We start from the raw sequence: 12,858 nt of genomic DNA on the forward strand, positions 1-12,858 counted from the left end.
ACCACAGATATACATTTCCTGCCACAATGGGTTAATGGAAGAAATGAAAAAGCAGGTTTGCAGCAGCGCTTGTCACGGGAGTCACCTCCTTAGACTCCTGAATCCTTGCCGAGTCCAAACGATGCCAGATTCTGCCTTATTTTTTGTGCAACGGTGTGATTTAGCACTTTTAAAAAAAATTGCCAATATCTTCGAACCGTTAGTCCGATTGAGGCGAAACCACCGCAGGAAATTTGAAAACATAAGGTAATAGCTAAACAATAATGTTCAGATATCAACATTTTTATAGGAAGTGGCAAAAAAAAAAAGGAGAAAAAAAAGAAAAAGAAATCCAATCAATGTTGCTCATGGGTCATTTTTATGCTCTAGTGTCTATAACTTCACAAATAAATTTTATATTTACAACAGATTTGACACATGTATGGGCACACTCTGAGGACAATAAAAAGTGGTGGAGATTGACCAAAGGGTGGTGCTATAACTGTCAAAAAACCTAAAAAAAAAATAAAAAATACCTGTATAGGTTGTAAATGGTCTTTTCCATCTATGATCCATCCACAAGTAAAAAATACACAACTACATGTTTAATAAAAAGTCAAGTCAATGAAACATACAAACCCAAAAATTCATTCCAAAATCAAAAATGTACTATATATATTGTGCCGTTAAATATTCCTTTAAAGATTTTTCATAAAGCATTTTACTATAACTCATGGTAAATAGTTCCATATTTTCATTCCCCCAGACATTACAGTCCGTTGTTTTGCAGTGGTTTTCGAAACAGGAAGTAAAAAACATCCCTTTGATGCATGCCTGGTGTTCAAATTATGACTTGTACTATTATACAAAAGTTGACAGTACAGGACATTAGGAACTCTAGACACAGAAATATTTCTTATAAAACAAAGCAGACAGACAATAGTCATATCCTTCACCCGTAGCCAACCTAAAATGTTCTGTAGAGGAATAACCTTTGCTTCTTTCCAAGCTAAAGGAAAAATCCCTTTTTCAATACTGATATTAAAGATGTGGCAAACTATTTCTGTCATGTCTTCGATCTGACCTGTCGTGTTTTGTTTTGTTTTGACAGTTCGCCATGTGCTCTGCTGTCATTGTGGCGTCTCCCCACCCCCTTGTTATTCCATCAGCGTTATTGTTCAGCGCTATCACCTGTCATGTATCAGACTTCCTTAATTATTCCCTTATTTAATCCTCTCGTGTTTGCTGTCTTGTGCCAGATTGTTTGTGTTTGTTACCTTGCGCTCCGGCCAACCATTCTCTTGTCTTGTCATTAGTGATATCGTGTTTTGTTTCCCGTTTTGAGGCTCCAGTGCCTGTTTGAGTTCCTTTTAGTGTTTCTCTCTCTCCCTCTGCCGCCCAGACTGTTCTCTCGCTGTTCCTGCCTGGTTCTCTCCCGTTCCCCGGTTCTGGTTTGCCTCTCTCCAGTTTCCCGTCCCTCGCCCACCAGCTGTCGCTCTCTCTGCCGGCCCGCCCACCCTGCTGGATTTACTTAACTCTTTTGTTGACTATTTTTAATAAATTAAGTTTTGTTGTCTGCAATTGAATCTCGTCCTGATCCTTGACAATTTCCACCAAACAGCCGGCTGCTTATCTAAAGTTATCCATCCCCGCTTGTTTTATATTTACCTTGTTCAATTCAAAACTCAGGGATGTCTTAAATTTTTTTTTTTAAATAAACCTTCACACCACCAACATTTCCTTCTCGTAATTTATCAACTTTATTATGAAGACCATTTAAATAATTTACATTTTCATATAGTTAAGTTAAAAATTAGTCACCTGTATCAGTAAAAGGAGTTTGACTTGATTTCCTACCAATTATTTAATTGAGTGTACTCCACAGTTTTTACCATCATATGAACATTAACTTATTTTAACTTTGTAAAACATTATTTTCTTTTTCCAATTAATTTTAGTTACTTGATTTTATAATTTGCAATAGACTTCCCAATCCTCTTTGTTTGCTTTTCTGCAGTTCTGTTTGCTATACCCTTCACCACATCTCTCAACCATATTTTTCAACTCCTTATCAATCCGTGGTGCCCTAACATTCTTCACTGTGCATTTTTGCTTCAAAGGGTAAAATAATCTTTCAAATGCTGCCAATGCATTATCAGAATGATCTTCCTTATAAACATCAATACAACATACATTATTTACTCCCATACAAAATTATTCTTGACTGAATCTCTTATATGATCTTTTATAAATTACTTTTGGTTTCCTAAGTTTTCTAAGTGGCTACATGCTTGCTAAATAAAACATGATATATTTTTATGCATGTGCTTAAAGTCCTTAAACGTCTGAACCCCGATAATTGCTGCTCGCAGCTATATTATGATTTATAATCCTTTTCCACAATGCTCCGTCGTCAGCAAACAATGATCGCCCAATGTCTCCTTGAGCTTGAGAAAATACATCATTAATCATGATTGAAGAGTATTGGACTAATAATGCTGTAGCATTTTCCATCATATAGCTTCCAGATATAGCTTTCCCAATTCTGACTTGAATAAATCTATCAAATAAAAAGTCTTTAATCCAATTACAAATTCTATCTGCTATTAGAAACTCAAACTCATAAACATCGACATCGAAGAAAACTGCCATCACTGATTATTTATGAAAGGGTAACTAAACCCCAGCTCAGATCTTAACTCCACCCAGCGGAGACAGAGGGGACGAACCGAGGGTGGGACTAAGCGGAGGGCGTGAGTGCCTGAGACCCGCAGTGACGGATTGATTGACAGCTGTCTGACTCGCGAATTGCAAAGATGGAGAATGACTGGAATGATGCCAGTAGCTTTGCAACAGAGCAGTCATTCTCCCCCACCTTCACATGAAGTGGACGAGGATGAATTGTCTGTAGACACAGACCCAGAGCCTTATCAATGCGAGCCGCTGGCTCAAACTGCGTTAACTCCCGATGCCGACGATGCAAGTGAAGCAGCGGCGCAAGAGAACTGACCTAATCTATGAACAGTCAAATCCTTTCACTGAATGCCACTAAATAGATCAGATATCTGATATAAATGTGATGTATTTTCATTCAAATGAAATGAAATAAGCAGCGCAGGACCAATAAGTTAAGATCTAATAGCCTATTATAAACAGATTTCCTCAAATAAAAGACTATATATGCCAGCACGTTACGGTATTGTTGTTCGTTACCACAGCAACCACTTGCGTGTCAGGGTTTGAAAGTGTGTCTCATGTATGAAACTTATCTGTACACATGACGGACGGCAATAATATCGCAAGAAAATCCTGACGTGTACTGACAGCTGCATTATTTAACCACATTTTCTTCATTACAATGTTAAAGCATGTGTCAAATAAGTTTCATTCATAATGTTTCTACTTCATGTAACATGACAGTTCATACTGGAGTGAAGCCGTTCTCATCATGTGATTGGGGAAAACATTTCTGAGGGCGTGGTGAGCTCGAGCCAGGGGCGCGTGTATTGAGCCGTTGGAAGTGCCATCCTACGTCACGATGTACCACAACGTCCAATAGGACAATTCAACTGCAGTAGCCACCGTTTAACCATAAGAGAGCAGCACTTTGGCGGTTTTACACCATATTTTATAGAATTAAAACACTTTATACCCAAATGTCAAAACATTTACTCGAATCAATGAACAGCATTAATAAAGCCCCAGTATTACAGATCATTAACTAAAAAAAGTTGGTTTAGGGTTTAGTTACCCTTTAACTTCAGCTTTCTTAACCCCTCAGGGTCGGCGGTCACACCGGCACGACCAACTTGCTTGATATCTTATCAGTGCGTAAGAGACTCAAAATACTCTGTAAATTTTGGTAATACAGACAAGTGTTATACATCATTTGAATCTGTTAAGTTTCTACTTTTATTTGTGTACACTCATAATAAAAACATAATGTTGTGCTTTTGCAAAATAATGAAGACAAACATGATGCGCGATCTGCTACCTCTCTCTCAATCAGGGCCGTGCAGAGTTCTTCATGGGCAGGGGCTCAAATGTAAAAAAGGGGCAAAAAAACAAACAAATATAACATATATAACAATATTATTACATTATATTCTTTTTAACTTTTTATTAATCAAAGAATCTTGAAAAGAGTATCACAGTTTCCAGCATTGACATTAAATCCTCATATTAGAATGATTTCTGAATGATCATGTGACACTGAAGAGTGGAGTAATGATGCTGAAAATCCAGCTGTGATCACAGAAATAAATTATATTTTAAATTATTTTAAAATAGAAAACCATCATTTTAATAATATTTCACAATATTGCTGTTTTTTATCAATGCAGGCTTGATGAACGTAAGAGAGTTCTTTCATAATGCTGCATAATATTCAAAAATGGTAATATAGCTAATAAAGTCCTTTCACGTAACCATTTCGCCAGCCTACACTTCACATAGGCCTGTAGGTGCCGGTGGCACTTGGGTTTTGTTAACTTTGATAGTTTCATGAAATAGTAAACGGTGTATCAATATACCTAAATACAAGTGAATTTAACACTACTTACCATTAATGCGACTTTTGCTGTTGCTGCATGGTTTTGTTTGTTGTCAGTTAAAATCCATTTAGTCAGTGATGCAATTTATAAAATGAGACAAACCGCAGGAAATCGTTCCACAAACGTTAGTTCGTCTGTCCATGTCATTTTCAACCGATTTATGAATAAGAACAGAAAATTACCACTTCACATCGCCCAATGGAATTTGAACTTGCTTTGCCAGATCACGATTGGTTGGTGTATATACATGACAAACGGGCATTGGTGAATTGTGTAATACTTTAAAATATATAATATATAAATTTGTAATTAAATCAACACATTAGCTCTGATTATGGATGAAAAAAAAAATATTTGTTTACTTTATTCCCGTAAGGCCACACACTCTCTGAAAGGACCATATTAGGCTCTAGAGCCGTTTCCGAACAGTGGAAAATCAGCAGTCAATCAAAACGCACGCAACCCATAGCAACGCGTTATAGCAACGCCTCAACAGAAATTGTCAGACTTTTGAGCCGTTCGTTACTATTGTATACATTGTCATGTTATAATAATCACATTTATTTAGTTTTATTGACCACGATATTATCATTGATATTTGTCTGAGAGGGGCACTTTTGATACATTTTGAAAAAGGGCAGGGGCTCGAGCACCCAGAGCCCCCCCCTCCCCTCTGCACGTGCCTGCTCTCAATGAAGTCCATTCTGATACTGAAAATGAATTGTAACTTGAATACTTGCCACACAAACATGAGACATATGTCAGAAGAAACGTTGAAATGTCAGGTTTTAAATAATGTAAATCAAAAACAAAACACGAAAACAAATATTCTCTGTTTATGTAATCTGTTTGAAAACAAAGATGTCAGTCGTTCGCGAGCTGCCTCATTATCTGCTTCGCCCACGGAGAGTGAATTCTATTCAAAGGCAAATTAATAATAATAATACATTTTATTTATAAAGCACTTTACATTAGAGCAATTAAGAATTAAGTTAAAATCAGCAACCAACTAAAATCAGCAGAAAAATGTAAACACTTAAAGCAATTTAAACATTGAAAGATTTTCTAAACAGGTACGTTTTTAGTCCCTTTTTAAAACCATTAGTCGTTTCTGGAGCCCTCAGATGTTCAGGGTGGGTATTCCACAGGCGTGGAGCAGCGGCACAGAAGGCTCTATCCCCAATAGTGCGAGTCTTAGTCCTAGGGGGATGGAGCCGATGAGTGTTTGTGGAGCAAAGAGAACGTGCTGAGATCTGTGGAGTAAGGAGTTCTTTAACGTAAATTGGAGCATTGCCATGGATGCACTGATGTGTGAGGAGGGAAACTTTATACTCTATTCGAGCAGAAATGGGAAGCCAATATAGAGATTGGTGTGATGCGTTCATATGAATGCACTCTCACCAGGATCGTAGCGGCACTGTTCTGTATGTGCTGGAGTTTCTGGATGCTCTTGCTAGGGATCCCAAAGAGAAGAGCGTTACAATAATCCAGTCTCGAGGAGACAAAGGCATGAACGGGTTTCTCAGCATCATGAAGGGTGAGTGAGGGATGGAGACTGGCTATATTCCTGAGGTCATAAAAATATGTTTTGCAAAGATGTTTAATGTGGGCCTCAAAGGTTAAGTGTTGATCAAACCTAACACCAAGATTGGTGACTATGGATCACAGAGGGATGTCCTGGACAGAAAATATAATACAGTTTATGGTGGATGATCTGATCTGATTAAGGGAACCAATGAGGATGGCCTCTGTCTTTGAGCTGTTCAGCTGGAGAAAATTGAGGTTCATCCATGTCCTTATCTCTTCCAGACAGGCAGTAAGTGTTGATAATGATGATGACGATGATGATGATGATGATGATGATGATGATGATGATGATGATGATGATGATGATGAATGAATGTCAGTTTTCATATATAATTGTGCATCATCAGCGTAGCAGTGGAATGAAATTCCCAAGCGACTGATGACTTTACCGAGAGGAAGCATGTAGAGAATTAATAGGATATGTCCTAGAACTGAGCACTGAGGTACCCCGCAATCAACGGCATGTGAAAGGGACCTTGAGCTACCCATGGCCACAAATTCAGATCTGTCTGTCTTGAGTATGACTCAAACCAATGCAAGACAGTGTTATCAAGTCCAATAGAATTAGACAGTCGTTTGAGAAGTAAACCATGGTCAACCGTGTCGAATGCTGCAGAAAGGTCCAGGAGGACAGCATCAGCTGTCATTAGCAAGTCATTTGTAACCCTCACTAAGGCGGTTTCCATGCTGTGACCAGAATGGAAGCCAGATTGGAACTTTTCAAAAATGTTGTTGTGTTTGAGGTGGTCCTAGAGGTGCCTGGCAACTACTTTCTCCAACACCTTAGCAATAAATGGCAGGTTGGATATGGGCCTATAATTAGCAAGAGTTTGAGGATCGAGCGTGGGTTTCTTGAGTAATGGTCTAATTATAGCCGTTTTTAGGACAGATGGAACATGACCAGACTGAAGGGATTGGTTTATTATCATGGTGATAAGGGGACTGATGGCAGGAATATTAGATTTCACCAGAGCTGTAGGGAGGAGGTCGAGGGCACAGGTGGAGTATCCCATCCCCCTGATGGTTGAGTAACTTCTGGGAAGCAGCAGAAAAGCCTTGAGATACCAAACTGCGGGTCGGCAGTTGGAATATTTGAATAGTATTGTGACTGTGCTTCTTTGATGAACTTCAAATAAGCTTTTTGATGGTCCCGATAGACAGTTAGTTCAGATTTTTTATACCATCGTTCAAGGGCACGTCCAGCTGCCTTCAATTTCTGCAGGTCACTTGTGAACCAGGGAGCTGAGCGGGAAAACGTAATTGTTCTGACTTTGATGGGTGCATGGAATTCCAGAATGCTGCTCAAGGTCTTATTTTAAAATTCCACAGACTCAGTTACTGATGGGATATTTGCAGAATGGAGATGTTGAAGACTTGAGCTCAGTTTTCTGTGTTAATATTTTTCAGGTTTCTGAAATGGATTTCACGTTTGGGCTTGATGTAGGAAGACAGAAAAGACAGCTCCATGGAAATTACCTTATGGTCAGATACTCCCAGATCATACACAAATGATGCACTTAGAGAGGCAGACTCAGTAATGACCAGATCAAGAATATTCCCCTTGATGTGTTTGGGAAAATCAACATGTTGTCTGAGGTTAAGCAGTCCAATAATTGCTAGAATTCTGTAGCAAGGCAGGAAGGATTGTTGACATGAATGTTAAAATCTCCCAAGTATTACTATATTGGAAGAGGTCGCACCGAAAGTTGAAAGAAAATTGTACAACTCTGAAATGAAGCATGAGTTAGATCTGGGTGGCCTGTAGATTAATAGTACTGTCATTGAGAGGGGGGCTTACAATTAAATGCCAAACATTCAAAAGAAAACAGCTCAGGGAGGGTCAGAGGGGATAGATCCAAATGATGGCAGTAGATAACAGCCAGGCCAACACCATGGCCAGAGCTACAAGCTTTTTGGAAATGACAGTAGTCAGGACGACATGTCTCATTTAAAACAGAAAAAACATCTGGTTTCTGTAAGGCACATTATGTGCAAACTTTTATCTTGAATATGATCATGTATAAAGCAGGATTTGTTTGTGAGGGATGGTTTATTAAAAAGTTCAATTTTAATGTTAGATAAAGCAGCACGTCTCTGTACTGGCCGGAGTAGGCTAAAATCCACTCCATGTTTTCTGTCTATCTCCATGTGTGGCGCTGTTGCAGTATCTCCAGTGCTAATCCTCAGAGTGTCAGTCCTCTGATGACGTAGAAGAGATCCAACATGGTGCACAGCTGTCCAGATGGAAGGGATGGTGTCACTAGACCGGGAGTAAACAAGCTTGCGCCGAGCACTTCTGTGGATGTAACGAGGCCGTCGTAGGAGTCCAAGTTCTTGAATGACTGATTTACATGATAGGGTTGTTAAATTCCTTCAGTTGAGTGGCAGAGTAATTCATTATGCCAGCCACAGGAACTCCACGTCTGTTGTTAACCGCCAGCCACAGAGGCAATATGCACAATAAAGGAATAACTCGGCACCAAAAAATCATCCGTGACATGGCTTAAGAAATAGAGACCAGGAGAGGTGAATCATGGTAAACACCATAAGGAGCTGTGAGAGCTGGAGATGTAGGCCGAGCTAGAAAAAGCCATGGCTGGTCAGCTACACAGCTAGCCGCAGGCACTTGCTACAAACTGCTAACAGCCGAGTGGAGTCATCTGAGATGGTAAGATCCGTGCAACAGTCTCAATTATAGCTCTGATGAATTTTACTGGTTACACAGTCATTAAGAAAGTCTAGCATTACAGTTAAAACAGTTAAAACTTGAGTTGAGTGAAGAAGTGGCAAACAGACAACGCCAGCGTCCTCTCCCCTCTCCTCTCAGGATGGACTGTGTGGAGTCTCGAGGAGATCTATGTCTATGTCATTTCGAGGAACAACAGATCCAGCCGAGGATTGTGACAGTTCAGTTTATTCTTCTTTATTCTAATCATCATATAGACTGTCTGTGAATATTAAACCACAAAAGTACAGTTTAAATATGAATCCTGTATGTTCTGCATATCTCTGTGTGACTTATTAAATAAGGGCAACACTTTACAATAAGGTTGTATTAGTTAACATGAACTAACCATGAACAGCACCTCTGTTCAGCATTAGTTAATGGATTAGTTCACTCCAAAATTAAAATTTCCAGATAATTTACTCACCCCCATCTCATCCAAGATGTTGATGTCTTTCTTTCTTCAGTCAAAAATAAATGAATTTTTTTTAAGAAAACATTCCAGGATTTATCTTCATATAATGGTTTTCAATTGCAACCAAAATGGTGAAGGTCCAAATCAATGCAGTTTCAAAGCGCTTCGATGGATTTCAGAGGCTCTGCGTGATCCCAGATGAGGAATAGGGTCTTATATAGCGAAATGATCGATCATTTAAATAAATAAAAAAATAAAAAATATATAGTTTTTAACCTAAATTGTTCAACTTATGCAGCTCTGCAAGGTGCTTAGGATGACGTAATCACGGCGGAAAGGTCACGCCAGACGTAGGTAGAAGTACCGCCCCCATGTTTACAAAGCGCTCGTGTGAAGACTAACACAAACGCCCTGATGATCAAACAGCCGATGATCGTGAGTCATTGAGATGTTGTTACAGTAGGTGGGTGGATCTTCAATATTTCATAAACACTCCCACAGACAAGCAACATCTCCAGGACTAAATCACAATCTCTTTTTACACACATCTTGCTGCCCATTTGCAAACCTTTTTGTGATTTCTATGTTGACTTGAATGGAAGGAATTGAACAGCAGCCAATTTTAATTGAAAAAAGAAGCATTTCAGTAATGCTTATTTTAATTTTTCAAACTGGCATAATAAGAAATAAGAAATCCTAAATAGTCCATAGCCTACTACAGTATAGTCACAAAAACTGCTACTTTGCTTCTAATGATTGAATTATTCTGTACCTACTTTATTTTTTATCTTTAAATCCGTTGGTATTTAAATCTCCTTTGCATGGGCTTTTTAAGTTCATGAGTTTTCATTATGTGTCTGAAATTGTAGAGCCCTAAAAATGTTTCCCAGCGGCACAAACTAACTAACTAACTAACAAAATATGTAATAGTGGTTAATTCATGAAATCTCACCTTCTCTGTCATCTGCCTTGATTTGAACTGAGAAAAACCCTTGAAAAGAGAAAAATAGAATGATGGTCAGTATTAGCTGACTTAAATTTAAGTAAAATCAAGTCACCTTCATTTATATAGCACTTTATATACAACACTGAATGTTTCAAAACAGCTTCACAGTAATAAACAGGAAAATAACAAAATCAATGATGCAAATGTCACCAAATATGAGACAAACTCAAATTCTGCTGTAAATTTGAACTTGTCTCATATTTGGCTTCATTTTTTATGGAGCCCCTAAAGGAAAATTGTGATGGAAAAATATATTTCAATGCTTTTGCATTCTCTCGCAAAAGTTTTATGTCCGCTCGTGCCACAGGGGAATGCAAAACTTTTTCTAAGAGAACCCGAAAACCTTGATTTATAATTTTAAATCATATAACTCATATTTTTTCCTTCATCATGTCCTTTTATTGGCTCCGTATATTTTCTGTATAGTTAGAGCTGCACTAATAATCGAGTCATTATCACTATAAAGTGCCTTTGGTGTCCTCAACAGAATCGCTCAGTCATCATGAACATAATGCAAAATAATGAAATTCTGAGGTTTTATTATACATGGCCAAACATTTACACACATACACGTTCAATGATAAGTCTCTTGAAATGTGTTTCTCATTTTATACCATTTTCTTTGATTGGATGTATGTGATTTTGGCATGTCCCACAGCGTGCTCAGCTAACTTCAGTGATTTTAAACAATGGTTAAATGACATAAATAAAATACTTTTTGAATGTGTTTATTGTCCTCAACTAGTTGTCATTTTGATAATTTATATTTTATTTTCATAATAATATTAAGTATTTTGCACGTGTCCCTGAAATTGCTGTCCACCCTGTCATTATGGGGTAAAAGCCCCTTTAAGAAACAAACTGATGTACTCAGTGACATCCCCTCCCCTATTTGGTCTTTATCAGTGGAGGTTAAAATATCTGCTGCACACACAGTAAGAATCTATACTTATATTTCCTAATTTTCATCATATTGTGTTTATAGTTGCGTTTTGTCAAGCTTAATATGTCCACCCTGTCATTGTGAAATATTAATTAATACAAAAAAAATTCAGAAATTCAAAATATATATTTTAAACATATATATATATATATATATATATATATATATATATATATATATATATATATATATATATATATATATATATATATATAATTATAAATATATAATTGCACAGTCAGCTTCAACAGTGAATCACTATGCTAACTGCAGGTACACCATGTGTTCATTAAATGCAAACTTTTGCAAAAAAACGTTCACCCTGTCATTGTCCACCCTGTCACTAAGCCTTCCATGACAGGGTGGACGTGCATTATAACACACAAATTACAACAGTTATAACACCCATATTACAATATATTATATTGCCCAAGGGTTTCATGTTGTTCCTGTTGTGTTCCTGCTCTCTTCTAGTTCACCAATTAAATCATTTGTCCACCCTGTCATGCCAAGTTCCACCCTGTCATATTGTTGTCCACCCTGTCATCTTGAACTTTTATGAAAATAAACAAATTATTTTAACAAGTTAACAAAACTGTGTGTGAGATTTCTTAATAAACAAATGAGGGCTAGTTAGTATTGTTTTAAAGTTTGACTAAATATCTTTTTTGTTAGATTTTATTTAGAAAATAATGTGCAACTATTCCATGACAGGGTGGACATATTGTATGGTTTGCTCGTTTATTGTCAGCTTGCAGTTAAATTATAAAATAGTGCTGGAGCTTGACCAATATGCATTTTCTAACAGCCTATGGTCTCCTTAATATAACATATATGAAGTTAAATGGAAAATATCATATTTTTATTTTGGAAATTGTGAAGTCTCAAAGGCACTTGACTCAATCGTTAAAACAACTCAATCTCAATTCAAACAAACACACGATCTCATTTCTAAATTACAGCGATTCTCCTGTGTCTATTAAATCTTTGACAAAATCACACCGGAACATTCAAATCTGTGTTTCCAACATATTTTTCAGAATCGTGAGAGAATTGTGATTTCTATTTGAACCAGTCAAGTATAGTATTTTGTTAGATTTACACTTAAGAAAGAAAAGGCCAACTGGGTAATATTCAGTTTCTCTAAAATGAGTTATTTCTGTTAGTGATCTACATTCGGTTTCCAGCCTCATCTTTCAGAAACACCCAAGATATTAGAAAAGATGTTTCACTTACCCAGTAAAAGTGACAAAGTCCTGAAGAAAACCCTCATGTTCACTTCTCGATTCTTTCTGCTTTTATTTGAGCACTGAATGAAAGTTCTTCCTGTGAGAGAGAGAGAGATGAGAGACAATAGAATGATGCAAAAGTTCAGCTTTACATACCAGTGTGACTTCAGTCAGTCCTGTCACATGATCATATTTCTCCTCCTCCGTTCCCATATTTCTCCTCCTCCATTCCCATATATCTCTCTTTCTTGTTGACTGGAGCTGGAACATTTCTCAGACAAAAAAACTGGGTATTATTTTTTCAAATAAATCAACTTTCAAATCCGTGTATAAACAAGCGAACAATAAGCAATGATATGAATGCCTTTAGTAATAAATTATATCAAAATAGTCTGTACCAATGCAGTACCAATAATCTCTT

The 12,858-nt window shown here is 37.4% G+C and overlaps 1 protein-coding gene across 1 annotated transcript in view; it reads right to left on the reverse strand.

Moving 5' to 3' along the window:
* The window catches only part of LOC307118773 (uncharacterized protein), a gene marked incomplete at both ends in the record, with an annotated part of 36,267 nt that extends 23,617 nt beyond the window's left edge, over positions 1–12,650 (reverse strand). The window contains 3 exons of the mRNA XM_079804552.1: positions 5,934–5,985; positions 10,212–10,250; positions 12,594–12,650. Coding sequence (XP_079660678.1) covers positions 5,934–5,985; positions 10,212–10,250; positions 12,594–12,650 — 148 coding nt within the window. The remainder of the gene's footprint in view (positions 1–5,933; positions 5,986–10,211; positions 10,251–12,593) is intronic.
* Between the last annotated feature and the right edge of the window lie 208 nt (positions 12,651–12,858).

Source organism: Gobio gobio, assembly GCF_949357685.1.
Source record: "Gobio gobio genome assembly, chromosome: 2".
In the NCBI taxonomy this organism is placed as follows: Eukaryota; Metazoa; Chordata; class Actinopteri; order Cypriniformes; family Gobionidae; genus Gobio; species Gobio gobio.